Source organism: Dromaius novaehollandiae, chromosome 5, assembly GCF_036370855.1.
Source record: "Dromaius novaehollandiae isolate bDroNov1 chromosome 5, bDroNov1.hap1, whole genome shotgun sequence".
Classification (NCBI taxonomy): domain Eukaryota; kingdom Metazoa; phylum Chordata; class Aves; order Casuariiformes; family Dromaiidae; genus Dromaius; species Dromaius novaehollandiae.
Window position 1 is genome coordinate 76957711 of NC_088102.1, and position 20607 is coordinate 76978317.

A 20607-nucleotide genomic window follows, 5' to 3' on the forward strand; every position below is an offset into this window, starting at 1 on the left:
TGAAAGATCTGGGTATATTGGAGCAGGGGCAAACATAGGGCTGCCTGGAGCCAGGCAAGGTCCAATGCTTTCAAATGACCCTTTCAAACAGCTGCTCCTCTCTCTACAGCTTTTGTAGCAGATCCTGGGGCACAGTTTGGCCTTGTTTTTCCCACCAGATACTGGAGGAGCGGAAAGGGCACATCCATTTTGCCTTAGACAGCTGGATCTGAGCCTGGCTCCTGCTTTGTGCTTGCTTGAGGAGAAAGGGCTTCTCCTGGTGCAGTTCACCCATTCTTCTGGGTATCTCTTTGAAGGCGAGATGGGCTGTGCCCCCGTGGGGGTCTCTTGCACCCACCTCTGTACGTGTCTCTGTCGGATGAGCGCCGCTGAGGAGCTGAGATGCTGGAGTGGCACTTTCCATCCTCCACAGGCACCTATGCCTGAGGCAGCTGGAGAGGTAAGAGAAATAAGTTAATGTGCTGTACCTCTAATGGGGTCTCTGCAGGCTGAGCTCTGTCCCTGGCCTCCTCTCCTTCAGCTAGAAATGGCTGTGATCCATCTCCCACCCCTGAGATGGAGACAGGAGGGGATCACTGTAGGTCTCTGCTCCAGTGTCACTGCAGTGAAGCTCAAGGTCCAGTCCTGCAGCAGCCACCAGCTCTCCCTAGTTACCTGGGATGCCCAGGAGATTGGCGGGAGGTGGCTATGCACTCTCTGATTTGACCCCCAGCATGATGAAGCCACAGAATTTCTCCCGGGTACCTTTGTGAGGGGCTAAAGCATCTTTCTGCAAGCCCTTTTAATTCTGCCTTGAAGACCCCAGGGGGACAGGGTGCATGGTGGGAAGGGAAGCTGAGAAGTGTTGGTTCAAGCTCACCCAGCTCTTCAAGCTCAGCTTCACCTCCTGACTCTGGGCTGTCCAGACTGTCAATGTGATCTGATCTGTGTGTCCCTGCATTCCCTTCCCTCCTCCTGGCACCCCTGGACAGCAAACAGCATGCTCAAGAGGGCTGAGGGCTTTGTATTGATGAGCAGCAGCTTGGCAGGAGGGCAGAGCACTGCCCAAGCCCAGATGTGCAGCCATAGCGAGTTAGGGCTGATGGGGATCGCTGCCCTGTCTGCAGCAGATGTTGGGGGCTGGGAGCAGGCCAGGCAGAGGCACCGGGCTGAGCACCAGAGCCTGGCTACCAGGGATTTCTGCGGGATCTTGAGGGCTGAGGTGGGCAGGAACAGAGGAGGCTGAATTTAGCCCTTTACAGTTTAGCCAAGGCTTGGGTGAGGGCTTGGGGAAGGGAAAGGTGCTGTGTTTGCTGTCTTACTGTTCATGGCTTTGATAAGCTTTCCTGGCTGATGCAGGCAAGGTAGGTACCTGTAAGAGCAAATCTGTACCCAGTTTTTGGGGCCAGGCATGAGGAGAATATCCCACGTGGGCCCTGCATCAGGAGCTGGCCTGGGCTTATAACTGCTTCAGTTTTTCCCTTTTCTAAGCCAGCCCACCCTTTGTGTGGCTGAATATTGACCTTGGCCTCATGCATCCTCCTGCCCTTGCACTGAGGGAAACGGAGGCTTCTAGACCGCCCCCAATCCTGTGTGGCACTTATATGTACTCTGACCTCAAACAGCCCCTCTTTATTCCATGCCTTGAGGTACGTCGGTGTTTCTTTTGGACATGCATGGGAGGAGCTACATGGACAGCAAACACACACTGATAGATGCATTTCTCCTTTAAATCAGCATAAGGGCTTGTGTGAAGGAGGCAGTGGAAAAGAGGAGGATCTGATGGACCAGAGAAAAGTGCTAGATGGAGACATCACAGCCACCAGCCAGAGGGGTAAGAGATTACATGATTGCCTGTAACATGTTAGGGAAGCTCAGAGAAGGATGTGGGTACCACAGTCTCTGAGATGGGGACAGGAGACCTTTTTTGCTCTTGTTCCCCACAGCCGAAACACCACCAAAGCCTCTAGCTTGAGCCACAACATTTGCTGGTTTATTTTTTCTCCTTCCTATTCTGCACATTTGCCACAAGGGAGAGCAGAGCCAGGAGATGTCCAGTCAGGTCTGTCCTGGAGGCTGTGGAGGAGAAGGATGTGAACCAATGCTGCCTGGGGTGAAGGGGCAGGTAGGGGAGAGGACAGTAACAGGAGAGATGAAAACTACATTTTCAGCTAGCACCTGAGCTAGCTTGACCATGGCAGGAAAACTCACCCTCCACCCTTGAGCTCAGCCTTTCTGCACCTTGGGGCTCTCCTTGAAGACTATGCGTCCTTGAGAAATGACTGTGTCCACAGGATCTGGTGTCATCTTGCCACCCAGAGACCGGCGGGCTCCTGCGGAGGGGCACCAGGAGTTGGCATGGTAGAGGGTTGCCAGTTAGCAGGACATAGAGGTGTGTTGCAGGCCACCAAAGGTCCCTCTATGGCCAGCATGCCATTACCAAACAAGCCGTCAAACCCTCTCGGCTCCTCCAGCTGTGGCCATGATAGGCCAGCCTGGGAGCATGCACTGAGGCCACGCAGGAGCACACATTGTATGTTGCGAGCAGGGCAGCATCTGTCTTGGCAGCTGGGTGCTACTAAGAAAGCCCTCCCAGTGTGTTTGGCTGAATGCACCCAGACTTACTTGATGGCACTCCCAGCTGGCAGGAGGGCCGGCAGGGCTCTGGCTGTGCGAGGTGACACACAGAGGCACTGCAGAAGATGTACACCTGAAAGCCGTGCATTGGCACAGCATTAGCATCTGGCACACTGCTGGGGCCAGGAGCTGGCAGACTGGAAGCCCAGCCCTTAGGCCTCATGAGAAACAGCTCCTAGCCCTTCGCCTAAAGGAAACCCTGTAATACAGTGTAGATTCCCTGCTTGCTTTGTAGGGTCACAGTCAGAGAGCAGAGGGGAGACTGCCTGGCATGTGGCAGCAATGCCTATGCCTGCACATCATGGGCCAGGGGTCTTTTGCTTCATGGGAAAGCACAGCATTTGCTCAGCAGAAGTACCAGGGGTGTGTTTAGGGTGTTGATATGGGGGCTTGCTGGTATTAAAGTTGGATGGTGGAAGTCCCCACAGCTTGAAGGACAAACCCTGGGGAGCTGTATTCACCAAGTCTCCTGGAAGGAGCCTATTTCTTGGGTGTTGAGCCACTCCAGATGTGGCTGAGCACATGTGGTTTTGCAGGTATCAGCTGAGTTTGCACACATTGCCCTGGGCAGGCAGGGAGGAGCCCAGTACCCAGGAGGGACCACTGGAGAGCTCTGAGGTCAGTGGCCAAATCACAGGGCTGATGTGGCAGGGCAAAAGTCACAGGGTCTCATGCACTGCATCCGAGTGCTTGTAACTGAGTCTGTCTTTGAGAGCTGAGACCAAACCATGTATCACCCTGCAGGGCTGAATGGAGAAGTCCCCCTGCCATGGTGTATCTCCACCCCTTCCTCACCTCTCCTTCAAGCATGGCCATGGAGGGGGACTCCACGAAGGTGAATGTGGAGACAACAAAGCGTTGGTAGTGGCTCGGGAAGGGCAGCTGCGGTGAGGCCGGTCCCACAGGCACGAGCTGGGTCCTGTAGTTGTCACCTATGAATGGACACCTGGGTGCACAAGAGGGACCCTCGGTCACTGCTGATGGCCCCCCCTCTTACCATCCTTCCATTCCCCACCTGCCTCCCACTCACCCGTCCACCAGGATGGGCCACTGGGGTTCTGCCGTAGCGCTGGTGCTGGGGGATGCCCAGCACTGGTGCAGGACCAGGACCAGGTTGGGATCTGTCTTCTGCAGGAGGCGAACCTCTACATAGATGGGGTCCCTGAGCACCTTCACAAGGGGATAGTCACTGTCCTCGTGGTAGGTGCTATAGCTTTCATCTGTGGGAGAGGAGGGAGAAGCCAAGCTAGCTGTGGCCTGGTGGGGGCACCATGGGCCTGGAAGGTGGGCTGCTCACCAGTAGCAATGCGCAGCTGGAGCCGGAGAGGCCCCGGCTCCATCAGAGGTGCAGTTGTAGGGGGCACGGCAACCTCCACACGGACCGGCAAGAGGTCACTGGCATTGTAGATGCAGCGAGCGTGGAGGCTGTGTGGGAAAGAGCAGGGTGAAGACACAAAGGCCCAGCTTAGAGGAGTTGTAGGCTATATCTAGACACCTCTGCGGATTTCACCCAGCAACTTTATTAGTTCCCTCCCTAAGCAGGGACCAGCTCTTGTTGCCAAAGGAGAGCTGGGCACCTCCAGAGCACAGCTGTGTTCTCAGGCCTTGGTACTTGCATCAGTCCCCAGTTCTGGCACCCAAACACTTGACAGGAGACAGAAAGAGGGGGAGCTGTTTGGGCTCTTGATCTGCAAGGTGCCTTAGGAAGAGGCTAAGCAGGACAGATTTTGCTAAGGGGGAGATGCAAGCTCCCAGGTCCCTTCGGCAGGGAGAGCTGTTCTTCACAGCCAGGAGCTAGCTCAGCCACCCCTTTCCTCTCCTTACATGTAAACGCTGTCCCGTGTAATGGAGCCATGTGGTGCTGACTGTACATCAATGGTAGAGATCAGCTGGTTTTCGTAAATCAGTCGGTCCTCAATCACCTGGGGTGAACACACGTGTAGGGTCACCTTTCCCACTTCAGGTCCATGGGCAGAGCTGCCAGAGGAACCAGGGGGCCATGCGCTTACCTGGACGGTGGTACCACACTGAGTGACAGGGAAGTGGAACATCACAAAAGCCTCTGTCACCTTGACAGGGTCACAGTGGGCCTCAGCATTGGCCAGCCGCACGCTGTCCAGGTTGTAGGGCTGGGTGGAGAGGCCCCGGGGCACCACGATGATGAAGTGCCCATCCAGCAGGCACTGGACGGTTGCTGCAACATAGGGAAATGGGGTGCCCAGTGGACATAGGTTTAAAAAAGAGTCCAAGTCCTGATGGGCCAAGAGCATAGGTCCCATGTCATAACAGGTTTAGGGCCATGGGTACAGTGCTTTTTGCAATGCCTCTTGCCTTAGGTGGCTCTCCAAGGAGGTGCGGGTCTCCCATAGATCCCAGGGGGCTGGCTCACTCTCTGGAGCCCTGGGCTAGAGGCTCTGGCAAACCCCACCAGTGCCTGCTGCAATAGGGTCCTCCAGGCCCCTTTCTCCACAGCAGCAGGTCGTGTTGAAGCTCATCAGAGATGGAGACATCTCCACAGACCACCCCCCCCTGCCCCCGAGACCTGTGAGCCTCTTACCTGTGTTGCCATAATAACAGGGAGCAATGCGGTCCATGTCGTCGTAGCAGCATCCCACCTGCAGACAGGCCTCGCGGCCCTGCGGGGCTATGCAGGGGATCTTCCCTGCGGCCACGTGGCACTGCTCCCGTGTTAGCTGGGCACCTGAGGCAGCAGAGGCGTGAGAGCAGGCGCTCCACTGAGCATCCCAGCGGCCTCCCTGAGTGTTCCCTCAGGGCCGTGACCGCTGGCGCTGCTCCAGGGGCAGAGAAGACCCTGCACCATGCCGTTCCCCTCCTCCCTTCCCCATTGGCAGGACTGTGAATACCTGCCCCTGCAGAGGGGTAGAAGAGAGCCGTGGGGCGCAGCAGGCCGGGCTGGGGGTGAAGCCCAGGACGCAGCAAACCAGGCTGGGCTTGGGGATGAAATCCTGGGCGCACTAGACCTGGCTGGGTTTGAGGCTGAAGTGCAGGACGTGCTAGACCTGGTCGGGCTTGGGGGTGAAGCCCAGGGCGCACTAGACTTGGTCGGGGTTGGCCAGGGCGTACTAGTCCAGCTTGGGTCTGGGCACCTGGGTGCACTCGACCTGGTTGGGACTGGGACTGAAGGCCAGAATATGCCAGTCCAGTTTGGGTCTGGACACCAGGGTGTATTAAACCAGCTTGAGAGTGGGACTGAAGGCCAGGGCGAACTAAGCCTGGTTGGGTTTGGGGCCGAATGCCAGGGCGTACTAAGCCTGTCAGAGTCTGAGCACCAGGGTGCATTAGGCCAGGTTGGGACTGGGGCTGTAGTCCAGGGTGAACAAGGCCAGGTTGGGGCTGTAGTCCAGGGTGAACAAGGCCAGGCTGGGACTGTAGTCCAGGGTGAATGAGGCCAGGCTGGGACTGGGGCCGAAATCCTGGGCGAACGAGGCCAGGTTGGGTCTGAACCCCAGGGTGCAGCAGGCCAGGCTGGGCTGGAGGCTGGATGCCAGGACGTAAATCTGTCTGGGGCCGAGCAAGGGGATGAACCAGCCCTGGCTGGGTTTGAGGCTGAACCCCAGGACGAGCTGGGCCATGTTGGGTCTGAATGCCAGGGTGCACTAGGCCAGGCTGGGATTGCGGTTGAACTCCCGGGTGTACTATCCCTGACTGGGTCTGAACCCCCGGGCGAACCTGGCCAGGTTGGGTCTGAACCCCTGGGCGAACCAGGCTGGGTTGAGGTTGGCGCTGAAGTCCAGGATGTACCAGACCCGGCTGGGGCTGAGCCACGGAGTGGACCTGGTCTGAATGGGTTTGGAGTGGGAGCTGATGCCCAGGAAGAGCTAAGGCAGACTGGGACACATGGTGCAGGAGGCCAGGCTGGGGCTGGGGTAGGGGAACAAGGACGCCAGCCTGGGTCTGGTGGATGCCATTCCCTTGATGCTCGATGCGCATGTTCCCATCCACGAGGACACTGTAGTCAGCTGGCTGCGGGCAGGTCATGTTGACTTCGTAGGAGGCAGCAATGACCCCGCTGATCAGCACTTCCTCCATCCGGACCCTCAGGATGTAGCGGTCTTCCTGCAACAAGGCAGAAGGGATAGCCACCTCCAGCGCCTGCCAGCAGCTGGGCATAAGACATATGGGATGGGACTCTCACCTTCACCAGGACGTGGCAGCCCTCGTAGCCAGAAGAGAAGATCATCCCTCCATCCACCCCACTGTTGAGCCAGTGGAGGCAGATGGAGCAGTTGGCCACTTCAAAAAGGGTGCCAAATTCGTCTGCAGAGACAGCACACCAGGTGAGGCGGGGGTGTGGTAATGCAGGGTGTGTAGGCACAGTGCTTTGGGGCACAACAGCAGCTGCACACTATTACCCTTGTGGTGCACCAGGTAGGGCTGGCCCCAGGCTTTTGCCTGCCCTGTGTGAGTGTGCAGCAGACCCAAACTCAGTCTCTGTAGCTTGGCATTGTGTCAAGATGTTTCCCAGGGATGTAGCTGCAAGAAATCCACCCCTCCACATAACCCCTTTCAGCAGCACAATCTGAGAGAGGTCCCACGCCAGAAACTTGTTCAAGCATTTGGCTCACCGCAGTGACGCTGAGGCTCTCCTCAGGTACAGGTGCTCCAGGGGACGAGACCCCAGCTTGGGGCATGGAGGAGCTCAGGTTTTGGGGTAACAGCCAGGCGACCATCATACACTACCCTGGAGGGATCCCCTGGAGGAGAGCCAGGAGGGCTCATGCTCACGTTCCCCACCACTTACCCAAGACTTTGAAGCGGACGGTGCGGCCTCGGGTGGGATATGCCAGGAGCTGCATGCCATAGTCCCCACAGTCGTAGCGGTACTGCAGGAGCGAGAAAGCGATGCCCGGCCCTGGGGACAAGAGGAGCAGCAGGGCCACGAGGTAGCGGCTCCATCCCCAGCCCATGGCAGCGGTGATGGGCTCTCTCAGTGGGACAGCAATTTATACCCGCCAAGCTGGGAAGTGGGGGGGTGATCAGATGACCTGAGGGGCCGTGCTTGGGATGATGCCTCCTGCCCTGCAGAGGGAGGACGAGCACAGCAAAATGCTCCTCGTGCCAGAGATCACAGCTCCTGCACCATGAGCGACCTTGCTGCCCCGGCCCCGCTCCCCATGGTAGCCTTCTCCCAGCCATGTCAGAGTTACCAGGGAGGAAGCGAAAGCTGTTCAAAGAAACAACTTGTCCTGGGGCGGTGGCGAGGCAGGAGAAACTGTCCCTCCAAATGCGGAATCGAGATTGCTCGCCTGCTCTCCTGGCCAACTGAGCTGGACTGAGCAAATTAAATAATGTGGCCACACGCGGACAGAAAGGAGATCTTGGGGTGGGGAGGAAGCAAGCGGGAGGAGAGGGCTGGTGGGCTCCCATGTCTCTCTTTCTTTCTGCACAGCACTCACACTTTGGCACAAGCCAGCAGGGACAGCAATGCCTCCTGGCTCCCCATCAGATGCACCATAGCTGGGTCACCCACAGGATCAGGAATCCATTTAGGACACAGTGGGTGCAGCTGGTCATAGCATCAGGATTGCTGCCAGCTTGTAGCAGCACAGTGCACACAGCGTGCAGGATTCAGCGGAGAGAGAATTGGGCAGGTGGCTCCAAATCATCTTGCAAGCAAACCTGGGTCCCCACATGCCCTCCTGCCTGGTGCCTGCAGCTCTGCCTCTGCCCTGCTTGCAGTGGCGCTGGGGGGGGGGGGGAGGGGGGGAGAAGCGAAAGTCATTCGAAGAAACAGTTTGTCCTGCAGCAGCAGGAGTTGGGAGAAACTGTTCTTGCAGCTGGGGAAGTGAGATTGCTGCTCTGAGCATGGCCCGGGGCCAGGGCTCCCCAGTCCACCCCTTGGCTGTGTTCTTGCCTTTTTCTGCCCTGAGATGCTCCCCCGGGCCCGAGCTGCAAACAGCCCTTGTGTCTAGTCAGCTTAGTGTTGCCTTCACTTTACGGCTTGGTCAGATGTGAAAAAAGAGGGCTTTAGATTCATGGGTAGCCCGGGTCCAGCGAGGTGGGCTGACCAGTGCATACTGGGTCAGCATGTATTTGTCCTAACAGACTTGGGCCCAGGGAATCTCATCACTCATAATGGTAAAGTCACTGTAGTGCTCCCTGCAGAGCTTTCAGCCTAAGGGTGATGCAGGACTGCTACAAGAGCTAGGGCTACTTCAGGTGTCCACATAAGGGCCAGGATCAGATGCCTGTACAAATGGTAGCAACATCACTAAGCTCTCATTTGCTCAGAGAAGGTACAGAGTTGAGACATGGAGTTCATAAAGAAAAGACAATTGAAGGTCAAGCGATGGATAAGCCAAAAAAGCAGAGCCAGAGACAAGTTTTCCCTGGGCCCTGGAGCTGACATCCTGCTGCACAGTGTGAGCACAGTCAAAGGCAGAGCTCCACAGACCCAATTCTTGGCCAACTCACACTACGATGAAGAGGAAGGACCTTGGTCACCTTTAATTGCTGCTGACTGCAGCATTCTGAGGGTTCCCGCTGCCTTTTTTTTTTTTTTTTCCCCCTAGGCCTCAGTCCAAGTTTCCCTTCTGCGTCTTATCTTGCCACAGGTCAAGATGACTCAGCCCCCCCCCCCCCTTCCAAAAAAAGCATTTGGGGGCATTTAAAATCTTGCCTTGGAGGAGCTGCTGTCCTTCAGCCTAAGGAGCCGACAGATGTGGTGCAGCCATACACCAACTCCTATTTCCTCACCAGCAGGAAGAGCTGAGAATAGCTGAAGCCAAGAGGATGTTAGAAGTTGACCAGAAAGGGTGGTAGGAGCTATCACCTGCAGTAGCTGGGTTTGTGGAGTCTTTCCATTCCCCTGGAGACACTATGGGGGCAGCCAGTCACCCCTCTGTATCTAAAGATAGGTGCCTAGTGCATCAGAGACATCTCTTCAGGGCTGGAAGCCATGACATGACCTGCAGCCCCTGCCTGGAGGCCAGCTGGGGCTAGATGCATAAGCTTAGACCTTCTCCTGCACAGAAGATTAAGCAGAAAACAAGCATTTTCAAGACCTGATAAACAGCCCAAGGCATCTCTGAGAGGATTCATGACCATCTCCAGGGCAACAGAAGCCAGCAAGGCTCTTTAGGAAGTTCCTCAGGAGATGACTAGGTCATGCTGAGGCCAGTGCTGGCCATGCAGTTCATGGGAATGAATAACCTTGTGAAGCCCAAGAGCAAGAGATGATCAGCAGAGACAAGACAATGTGGAGAACACAGGCACCATGGGGGCCAACGTATTGCTCAGCTGACAGCCCCTGCAGGGTGAGACCTGGACGCTCAGGCTCAGCTATCAGACTGGGGCAGGCTCACGCTGCCTGTCCCTGGGCTTTGCCAAGCTCAGCTTGGTTGCAGGGGAGGATTCTGCTCATCCTGATCCCCTACACCCATCCGAACACTTGCACAACAGTTCATGCTGTCCAGGCATCCCACCTCTGTGCCTGGCTTAGCTGGACTCCAGGTCTTAGCCCATATTTTGAGGACTGTTGTTTTCCTCCATGTGCACGAGAGGCTGTGACTGGCCATCAGCAGCTATTCACCTCCTTGGACAGGGTCTGAGATGGAGACAGACAAGCACATTGGTTCACTAGGAGCTGGGTGGGATGTCCAGGCCACAGGACATGCTTCAGCATAGCGCTCAGCTATGACCCTTCCCCCCAGTATCCCTTTGCTGTTGCAGTGTGCTCTCACTGCAGTCCAGAGCTTATTTTCCTGTTTTACAGCTACCTGCCATGCAGGGCTTGCGATGTAGGTGAACAGGATCTTCTCCAAAGCAGACTCACAGCAATGAGGAAGACCATCAGCAGCAGGCCCAGTACAGCTAGAAGCACCGGAGATGGGTCTGGCCTGACAACATGGTCTCATGGGGAGAAGGCCAGCAAGTCATGGCTGGTTTCTGGATGGCCCAAACGTAAGGAGACAGCAATGATTCAGGACTGCCTTACTGGGCAACAACTTTCTTACCCAGGGCTTGGGCAGAGCAGCAATATCTCTGGTTATACATACTGAGGAAATGCTGCTTTGACGAGCATGCAACATTTTAGTACCCTTGGAGGATTTCAAAGATGCCACTGCTTCACTCTTGCCCTTCTCCCACCAGTTCTGCAGCATCCACTATGCTCTGCAGAGATGTGGCTTTGGTTAAGACCCAACACATACATGGCACAAACTGAGTGTAAGAGGAGCCCGTGTCATGTAGATTAGAGGTGCTGGTGAAACCCTCTCAGCCAAGCAGCCTCCCAGACTCGCTTCCAGAAGCCCATTGGCACAGGGACCAGCACAGCTCCAGCAGGGACAGGTGGCAGATGGACATATTGCAGAAGTACCTTGAGTACCTTGAGACTGATGCTAGAATCCAGAAGATTCTAGCATCTCCAGCTGCTTGGCTTGCTAGAGGTGGTGTTGCTCACTGACGTTTCTGCTCGCACACCCAAGAGGACCAGGTCTTAGTTCAGGAGGAGCCTTAGTTCACAGAGGAGCCACGACTTCTTGATCCAATCTCCCCTAGTGGGAAGGGACAGGTACCAGGGTGGCCAGATGTGGCTGCAAATGAGGAACTTCCTGTGCTCCCTACACCATCTACCCCAGCTCCTGTGAGGTTTGACAGCCTAAGAACAACTCCTCGCAAGCCAGGTTGCCTGCAAGTCACTGCCAGCCTCCGTTAGCCTCCTCATGTCCCCTTCCTCTTGGGAAGTTTCGGGCATTTCTTTCTGCTCTGTCAAGGACTCTCTGGGAGGCAGAGTCCAGAAGGACAAAGGTGGAAATGATGGGGGAATGGCAGCTCAGCCAAGGCCGGGCTGAAGGGCACCAGCTGGGTTCTTTAGTTGTCACCTGAGAATGGACATCTGAGGATAAAGACAAGAGACAAAGGAAAAGCTGCCCACCTGCCTGCTGGAGAGAGGGAATGGGAGCACTATTCTCCCTGCCTTCCTCGTTCATCCACCAGGATGGGCCACTGGGGTTCTGTCAAGGGCAGGCCCAGCACCAGTGCAGGACTAGAGCCAGGCCAGGGTCCTCTCTCCCCAGCATGTGAACCTCCATGTAAACTAGATCCCTCAGCACCTTCACCAGGTGGTATTCACCATCCTCCTAGTAGTACTTGCCTGTGGGAGACAGGGCAGAGCTGCAGTGATCATGGCTGTGTCAGAGATAGGTCCATGCAGTGATCCTCCTACCTTTGGCAAGGATCAACTCAAGTCAGAGGGGTCCAGCACAGGCAGCTGGAGCCCACATGGGGTTCAGAAGAACCTCAGCATGGAGGTGCAGATGTTGCTGGGGCTGTAAAGGCAGCAGACATAGAGGCTGTGCAGGATGAAGGGTCTAGGGACAAGACTCTGTTGATTTGAATCTGAGCATGCAACCATCCTGCTCCTGGTCACAAGCTCATCAGGTCTGAGAGCAGCCAGACTGGCCTTGACTAGCGCTTGGATTCAGGGCTTCCCTGTCCCTACCAAATGCATTTTGGCCTCTCCACTGATGGGAGCCTCCTGCCAGCCCACTGCAAGTGGGATTATTAGTAGCTCAAGGATTCAAGGGAAAACACCAACATGGAAAAGGATCACATCCTACAGTAAAAAAAAAGCAGAGTGTTAGCAAAAGGGGGCATCTCAGCAGCACTCTGCCACTGGGAGCCCTGGAGGCCAACCCTTTCTGCCCAACTGGCTGTCAGGTGCCTAACCAGGCCAGCAGTCAGACTAATACTTGTCCTGGTAGCTCATTAACTTGTGCTATCTTTTGTGCCCTAGCAATGATTGCTTTGTACTTGTAAACTGCAAATATCCTGCTTGCAGAGCCTGCCTGTGCCTGAAGAGAGCAGCCCGAAGAGAGTAACAACCCTCATCCCTACTTGTGTAGTAGCAAAAGGCTGGAAGCACAGGATTTTATCAGGTTCCCGGAGGGATGTGGGAAGGTAAAGGCCCAATGTGGGGTTGTCTCTGATGCTTGTGGGAACATTTACTGCGGATGAGGTGGAAAAACAGCTCCCACAGCTGGAGAGCTGCTCACCAAGGTGAACCTTTTACCCCAGAGAACAAAGAGGGTTGTCTCAAAGCCCCAGCTTCTGGGGTCAGGCAGTCATTGGGGATCATTTGCTCTCTTAGTGGGGGAAAAGAATTATTTCTTAACCTCTCTGATGGCAGGGAACACACTGAAAGTAGGAACTTGGACACAGCAAATGCTGCAGACCAGCAGAGAGACTCTGCAATTCAAGAAAAAGGAAAAGAATTGTTTGTTTGTTTGTTTTAGCTAGTCTGTGATTTTTGACAGCCACTTTTCTATTTTGCAGGATTGGGGCTGGTAGTTTAGACTGAGGATTTGCCATGGGATTCAGACCTGGTGGCCTGTTCAGGATCTTCTGGGCCTGCCTCAGTGCCATGTCCGGAAATCTTCCTGGAGGAGCAACACAGTGGTGAAACCTGGAGCAAGCAAAAAAGCAACACCTTCCCTTTGCCTTTTGCTCTTTTTCTTTCCTTTCCGCCCATGCAGGAAGCCCCATTATGCAGCCTGTGGGGGAGGGGTGTTGGATCCTTTTTTCAGGCTGTCATGGGGCAGTGGGCTGTAAATAGGGAGTGCTGGCATTAATAAGCTTCTTTCCCCCCCCCCCCAAATCGGACATCACTGTGCCAGCTTTTCCTCTGCCAGGCTGAAAAGGAGTTTGTAACCACAGGGTACAGGGCTAGGGGTTACTCTTGCTAAAGTGACTGGGACTGTCTGAGCTTTTCCAGAGGGAAAAAAATCACCCAATTAAAAAAAAAAAAGAAAAAAAAATTACCTCAAATTCCAATGTGGGAGCTGCAAACCCAGGGAGGGAAGGAAAGAAAGGAGAGCCAACCAAAGCCTCACCACAGCCAGGGGCCCAGAGAGTGCCGGCCACCCACTGCCAAAAACAGGACCTCAGGTGACGCACGCGGCTGGAGACAATGGCATTGGGGAGGTGGAAACTGTGCTGCCCACATCCACAGGGGAAACACAGCCTGGTGAAGGAAGGCAGAAGGAGGAGTTTTTTGTTTTGTTGTTGTTGTTTTTTAACACAAAGTTAAGGGTTTATTGTTAGCCTGATTAAAATCTTAACACGCTTACCAAAGAATTGTTAGTAGTCCAGTGACCGTGATCCTAGTACTATATGCTCAGACTATATTCACTATATACGAAGTACATGAGCTAAAGCGTTGTCCAGGGACAGACAGGCGGCCATCCTTGGGTCAGCGACACATGGATGCAGCTTGGGGCCGCTGTTACCTGAGTGCATTGTGGAGCATGTTTAAACCAAGCAGGAAAGGGGGCTTTGCTTGCTTCCCAGACCATATGTAAACTGCTGGGCCAGATCAAGGACCACCCTCATTCCAGGGAGGATTTGCTACTGAATTTCCAGTTCTTCAGAGAGCCCTGGTCCCACAAAACCAGGCCACGCAGTGAGGACCAGCATGTCCAGGGTCTGAGAAGCCTGGGTGGATGGAGAAGGGGGTCACAGCACAGCCTGAGCGGGGACAGGGACAGCGACAGCTCAGGAGAGGGTGCTGGGGCTGGAGGAGGTGGCCAAGGGTGCCAAGCGGGGATACACCCACTGCAGGACACACCAGCCGTAGCAGAGGTAGAGTGACAGGCGGTACCTGGGGCACTGCGACGGGTGCCACAGCAATGGGGACATCAGGGCACAGCCCACAAGGGACCATTTTCCTGGCAGGGGCTTTCCAGTCCTGCAGCTCCCCAGTGCCCAGACCCTGCCCACAAGGCTGGTGCCTCCCTTCCCAGGAACACAGGATGGATCCACACCAGCACTGGCTGTGGTCTTGCACTTTATTGGCATCTGCTCCTCCCAGCCCCCTTGTCCCCCATGGACTCCTCGTCACCGTCACAGCTGGCAGCTGGTGGCAGGGCCCAGGTGCAGCTCCAGGAAGCGGATGGTCTCCTGCCACGATTGCTCCTGGGCCCTGGCATGGGGCTGGGGCTCGCCCCCCCACAGCACTGGCATGGGGCTGCCCCGGATGCTTGAGATGCTGCAGAGCGGTGAGCCAGGCGGCTCAATGAGGTGCCCGGCCCCGGGGTAGGAGAGCAGGCGGTAGCTGTCCTTCCGCATCCGCGCCGTGGCCAGCTTGGCAAAGAGCTTGCTGTTGTAGTTGCGGTCAGCCTCCCCTACCACAAAGAGCACCTTGCCCTGGACCTTCTCCACAGGGATGGCGGAGGCGCTGTGAGCAGGGTCCCGGGGGTCCCCGAAGACGCTAGCATTGTCCAAGGCCCCCAGCTCAGTGAGCACCAGGCGCTCGGCATAGTAGGGGATGGGGGGGATGTGAAGGCCTTTGTAGAGCAGTGGGGTGCCATGAAGGGAGGCTGTGCCGTTGATCCACACTGTGGCCACCACTTGAGGGAGGAAGGTGGCCATGGCCAGGGCCACCTCTGCCCCTTTGGACACGCCAATGACACCCAGGCCAGGGCCTCGTACCTGCAATGGGCACCAGAGCCAGATGACCCTGCTCACTGGGACATCCCCACTTGTTGGGACATCCGTGCTCACCAGCACCTCCCTGGACCACAGTGCTAGGGTCCCCCACAGTACAGCAGCACTCACCTTGGGGTGCCGGAGCAGCAGGTCAGCTGCCTCCTCGAAGTACTCCAGGTCCAGCTCAGCCAACACGCGGGGCAGGTCATCGTAGGCGAAGAAGGCCAGGGCCAGTACCGCAAAGCCCCGGCTGGCCAGCAGCCCGGCTCGAAACTCGATGAGGCCCCCAGCGCCCCCAAACATGTCGATCACCCCTGGGAAGGGCCCGGGTCCTGCGAGCAGCAAGATGCCCATTGCCACCAGGGATACCGCTCCCAAACCAGAAACCCTGTTGCCATCCCAGCAGCCAAACACCAGCCCCAAGGGCTCAAGGGTTTTCCTGGAGGAGGGGACCCATGGAATACCATCAAACCCATTTCCAAGCTATAAACCATGGAGCGGGATGATGGAGACCAAAGTCTCCCCGATTGCCCTCCAGACGCATGGGTCCCACCAGGTGCAAGGGTGGCTCCTGGGGAAGTGCAGCTGGGGATGGGTGATGGGGAGCCTCCCAACTCCCGATGCTCACCTGGTGGCAGGAAGAGGGCCCCACGGACCCTGCCCTCACGGACGGGGACTCGCTGCACACCAGGGCCCACGTACCACCGCTCAGAGATGCAGGCAGCCAGCGGCTGGTCCTCAGGCCCCGTCACCAGGTGGAGGGCATCAAAGACCTCGAGGTGGACGCGGAAAGGGCTGCCTGCCACGTCCCGCTTGACCAGCCGCTGGAAGAGGGTGTTGGGACGCAAGAACCAGAAAAGCCCCATGGGCCAGACACCAGTGAAGTCACCTCCCAGGGCAGCATGGCGCTCGGCATCCACCTCACCATTCCCATCGGCGCGGTAGAAGGCACGCGCCTGGAAGCGGACGCCACGTTCATCCGTCAGCGAGGCCAGCAGGGTGACCAGCTGGGAGGGGGCCAGCCCCCGCACATGCACCCGCACCAGCCGGTCAGCCAGCGAGGACAGGGGCGTCACTGACAGCTCCACCATGGCTGGCCTAGGGGACAGAGGCACCGCACGTCATACCACTGCACTGGCCCCAGGGCAGTTGCAGGTGGTGCTGGATGCATCCACACAGCCCCAGCCCAGCTTCTGCAGCCCCGAAGCCACAGGCACAGGCTCCAAGCCCCCCTTACCCAGCCTGGGTGAAGGCTGGTCTGCGGCACTCAGCTTTGGAGGGAGTTGGTGGGAGGCAGGGCTTGTCTGCCCCCACCCTCGCCCTTTATCCAGGGCTCCTCCGCCGAGGTAATCATTAATCAGCAAAGCAACCAGGGCGCCAAGCACATGATCTCCTGCCCGTGGGGCTGATAACCTGGGCCAGGCCCAGGGCTGCTCCACATCTCTGCTGTACCCCACAGCTCCTGGCAGATCACTTCACCCATTTCCAGCCCCCTTGCTCTCATCCATAATGAGGCGAAGGGAAAACAAAACAAAACAAAACAAGGCCCTGGGTACTGCCCTGCGCTTGGGAAACCCCCTAATCCCCATGCAAGTGGTAGCTCTGCCCAGCCCCTTGGAGTTCCCTGCACCCCAGGATGCTCCTGGCAGCCCAGGAGAGTAGGCAGCCACCCACTAACCCACCTCCCAGCTCCGCTCTGTCTCGGAGGGGCACGCAGCAGGTATGCAGCCATCTTATAGCAGCTGGCTGGCTACCAGCTCTCACGTGACCCTCCCAGTCCTGGGCACCACCCTCTCCACCTTCAGTGCCAGGGAGCCTTGCAGCAATCAAGGTCTTTTCTCCCTCTCTAGCCTCCTGTTCATCCCCACCTCCCTTCCACTACTTGAAGGAAGCTGTCAATGCCCCAGCCCAGGGCCCTCCTGCAGCCCCTGCCATGGTGTGCACAAGTCTGGCTCACACCAAGCCGAAGACAAAGCTGCTTATGTTCAGCTCCCATCAACAGAAACAGGCACTTATAGGGCAAACAGAAGAAACACAAACGTAGGGAGAGATGGGTGGATTTCCAACCCCAAGCCCCTTCCTTTCACCCATCTCCCAACCACCATCTCCCGACCCAAGCTCCAACTCCATTCCTGCCCTGCAGAGATGCTCCAACTCCCCCCAGCATCCCCTGGAGAAGAAAAACAGGAGTCTGACGTGAATTGTGCTTTCCCCTTTTGTGAGCTCTGTACCACAGCAAAAATGAACTCACTTCCCCCCTCCACCCCACACAACAGGCTCCAGCAGGACGAGGAGAGCCCCCTTAGCCTTGGTGTTCGGCGCCTCCAGGAAGATCTGCTCCAGCCCAGAGATCACTCAGTACCTGGCAGAGCGAAGGCCCTGAGCAGCAGCTTGTCCTGGAAATATCAGACTTCCCCCACCCCAAGCCCTTAGAGGCAAGTCCAGATCCCTTCACGCTCCCTTTTTAAAAGAAAAGGCACATTTGGGCAGTTGAAGCAGTTCTCATTCCAGTGCAAGGCAAGATCCAGCCCTGTCCCAGCCCATCAACAAAATCACGACTTCACAGGGAAGGAGAGATCCAGCAGCCTGTTCTGATGGTCACCCCACTGCGTAGCCCACACCAGCTCTGTCCCTCTCTCCATCCGATACCAAAGGCCTGGGCAGCATCTCCTGCCGACACAGCCAAGGAAACATCCCTGGAGCGCCAGAGAGGAGTGGGATTTGAGGGAAGCCCAGCTGCCTGAGCCTGGTGGAGCAGCAGGCTGGCCAAGGCCAGGATAGTGCATCTGTCCTGCAGCCCAGTGCCCTCTCCATAGGCGCCAGTCTCATTCTGCTGCCACTTTGCGCCGCACGGGTGCCTTCTGAAGCAGGGCCAGCGTGTCCCGCTTCTCCACCCGCCGCAGCTGTTTCTTCTTTGCCCGCTTCAGCTTCAGTGGGTTCCGAATCTGGTGGGGGGGGAAAAAGGCAGCTTTTGGGGCCAGCCCCGAGACCATGCTGGGGAGAGCCAGGCCAGGCAGGCACGCCAGGGTTCTCACTCTCATATTACCCACCCCAGCAGCATGGCCAGCGCAACCCAGGCCAAGCTGGAGACACCCAGCAGGAGCCAGGCCCCTCTGTACAGGGCTGCAGGACAGCAGCCTACCAACCAGCTGCAAGAGGATTTTCTTCCTCCCACTGCCAAAGATAGGACCTAGCAAAGACTGTGCACAGAGCCAGCTGGGTTCTCTCAATGCTGCTCAAAGCATCTCTCAAAGCCCCCAGGAAAAGAGGACAAAGAAGGGATCGGAAGGCTTGGAATAAGCCAGATCCCAACGCATGGATCTCAACCCAGCCAGGTCTGCAATGGTGCGATGCCCCAGGGCCTTGGGAGGTGCTTGAGAGTGCTACTCACCACTTGCACAATCTCTGCTTTTCGTTCGTTCTCCAGGCGCCGTTTCAGGTTCTCCTCCCGCCTCCGCTTCTTTTCCTGTGGGAACAGCATGAAACATTTGCTGTAGGTTCTGTGCTTTTGGCTGGGAACATAGCAGAGGAGGAAAAGCAAATCCAGGCAAAGGAGGGGAGACACCTCCACAATCCACTGACATGGCCAGGACACGGTCTCAGCTTCTATTTTACTCCTGCCTGTAGTACAGCTACTGGAGGGGACAACAGACACCACCTAAACCAGCACTGACTTGTGGTGCAGAGCCACAGCCCCTTTACACTGACCTCACGACTGTGGTGCTGCTGAAGGGCTGCACTCCCCTCTTCCTGCCATTTCCCTTGCACCAGTGGTGCCCCTGCCACGAGACAAGTCAGATCTGCCCACTAGAAGCCCAGGGAGTTTCCAGACAGAAGCAGCTCCCCCAGGGCCGCATGACTGTTCAAGCCCAGATGACTAACAAATCAGGGACACCAGCATGACAAAGGCTGGATCCTTCCCTTTGACAGCAAACATGCAGACCCTCTTGAATACACCAGTCTGAGGGCTGCAGGGCTGGAACAGCATGAGCGATACCTGCCACACACGAAATCGGCCTGCGCAAAGTCAAGCCATCAGCACTTTTTTCCCCATGAGACTTGAACTGGCCGCATGAGTTTATTTCAAGTCAGTGACGTGCAGCATGTGACTGTCACCACCTAGATATGGCAGAAGAACAGGGAATTCACTCTCTTGCCTGGCCACAGTCCAGGAGAATGGCTGCTGGACACAGCCAGGCTTGTGCAAGCTGGCGGGCAGGCAGCCTGCAGGTGGAGCATGCTCTGCCACTTTAACCCCATGACCCCAAAGCCCTGGATGTGGGTAAAGACACACAGTTATGTAACGGAGAGAGGTGAAAAGTCTCTAGTCATGGCCTGGCTCTACAAAATGACAGAAACCCCATGCTGGCAAAGAGACCTGAGGGCTGGGACAGCACAGGGCCCAGCAAACCCTCCCTATAGAGTGCCAGGGTCACCATGATCCCAGGGAGAGAGCTGGGCATGGGCAGAGTTGCTGCCCTGCAGAAGTGGTTGGGTGATACTGCCCCAGCTGCCCAAGGTGTCCTGTGCCCTGACAGCCCGGCTCCTGCGCTCCCCACCAGGCACCGAGGCCCAGATGCCGTTACCGCTCGCTCCTTCTGCTTCCCCTCCTGCAGCTGCCGCGCCAGGTCCTTGACAAGCTTCCTCTCACGCCGCTCCTTCATCTTCTGCTCCCAGGAGGTGCGAAGGGGCTTGTCCTGGATCATGTGTGAGAACCTGGGCAGAGGGAGGGGCCATGTCAGCCACTGAGGGAGCGAGCACTTCCCTCCCCGCAGCAGCCTTGCTCCCCTCCAAAAACTCCTCGGGCCAGGATCTCTGCAAGGCTTCTCCCAGCTCAGGGCATTCCACAGCAGTCCTGTCCCCACCCAGGTCCTCCCAAAACCTCTGCCCAGCTCCAGAGTCCCCCCAAAACCACCCCAATGGCTCAACCCTCCCCCCAGAAAGCAGCTTGTCCCCCCAGCTCAGCACCCCTCCCAGAGCCCCCCTGGGTCAACCCACCCCCAGACCGACCTCCGCCCCCTAACCCAGCCCCCCCGAGCCTCCCCCCAACTCAGTGACGCTACGGCAGCCTTGGCCCCCCAGAGGCCCCGCTCGGCCCCACCTCTTCTTCCCGGGGTCCTTCCACACCCGCCCCGACTTGGGCCTGCCCCGGGGGATCACCGCCGCCGCCGCTTCCTTCCGCCCCTTGGCGGCTCTCCGCGCTGGCCGGGCCATGGCCGCGGCCGCGGCCACGGCCGCTGCCGCCCCCGGGGCTTCCCCGGGGCCGGGGCCGGGCCCTTCCTCGGTAGCTCCAGGGCCCGGCGGTAGCTCCCCGGCCGCTCCCGGGGCCGCCGCCACCCCGCGCCGCCTTCCCATCACCGCGTGCCCGGCGCCGCCCGATGACGTCCCCGGCGCCGCCCGATGACCTCTCCGCGCGCCACGCACCGCCCATGCTCAGAGCCCCCCCCCCCCCCCCCCGGCCGCCATATTTACGCCGGGCAGTGCAGGCGCCATGTTTGTGCCGGGCCCGGTGACTTTTGACCCGTTGCCATGGCACCGCGGCGA

At 57.4% G+C, this 20607-nt stretch overlaps 3 protein-coding genes across 6 annotated transcripts; all 3 read right to left on the reverse strand.

Moving 5' to 3' along the window:
• Positions 1-1950: 1950 nt before the first annotated feature.
• Positions 1951-7570, reverse strand: ZP1 (zona pellucida glycoprotein 1). 2 transcript variants are annotated; one of them, XM_026109267.2, is made up of 12 exons: positions 7379-7568; positions 6773-6894; positions 5481-6693; positions 5174-5317; positions 4626-4810; positions 4441-4538; positions 3914-4041; positions 3647-3836; positions 3412-3562; positions 2605-2689; positions 2191-2312; positions 1951-2055 (listed from the first exon to the last, which is right to left on the reverse strand). In XM_026109267.2, the coding sequence occupies exons 1-11, from the start codon at positions 7542-7544 to the stop codon at positions 2206-2208; spliced, it is 2589 nt and encodes an 862-aa protein (XP_025965052.2). In that variant the 5' UTR covers positions 7545-7568; the 3' UTR covers positions 1951-2055; positions 2191-2205. The 2 variants fall into 2 exon arrangements, 1 of the variants encoding a protein (XP_025965052.2); XR_010389578.1 differs by lacking the exon at positions 2605-2689 and having other exon boundaries at positions 7379-7570.
• A 6091-nt stretch (positions 7571-13661) lies between these two features.
• On the reverse strand, positions 13662-16843 carry LOC112988642 (bile acid-CoA:amino acid N-acyltransferase-like). 3 transcript variants are annotated; one of them, XM_026109271.2, is made up of 4 exons: positions 16746-16843; positions 15692-16161; positions 15193-15395; positions 13662-14759 (listed from the first exon to the last, which is right to left on the reverse strand). In XM_026109271.2, exons 1-4 carry the CDS (start codon positions 16793-16795, stop codon positions 14424-14426), a joined length of 1059 nt encoding a protein of 352 aa, XP_025965056.2. In that variant the 5' UTR covers positions 16796-16843; the 3' UTR covers positions 13662-14423. The 3 variants fall into 3 exon arrangements, with proteins under 3 accessions (XP_025965056.2, XP_025965054.2, XP_025965055.2); XM_026109269.2 differs by having other exon boundaries at positions 13662-15066; positions 16746-16842; XM_026109270.2 differs by lacking the exon at positions 16746-16843 and adding an exon at positions 16301-16403 and having other exon boundaries at positions 13662-15066.
• A 417-nt stretch (positions 16844-17260) lies between these two features.
• On the reverse strand, positions 17261-20478 carry CCDC86 (coiled-coil domain containing 86). Its single transcript, XM_064513435.1, has 4 exons — positions 20165-20478; positions 19650-19779; positions 18455-18529; positions 17261-18008 (listed from the first exon to the last, which is right to left on the reverse strand). Exons 1-4 carry the CDS (start codon positions 20416-20418, stop codon positions 17889-17891), a joined length of 579 nt encoding a protein of 192 aa, XP_064369505.1. The 5' UTR covers positions 20419-20478; the 3' UTR covers positions 17261-17888.
• Between the last annotated feature and the right edge of the window lie 129 nt (positions 20479-20607).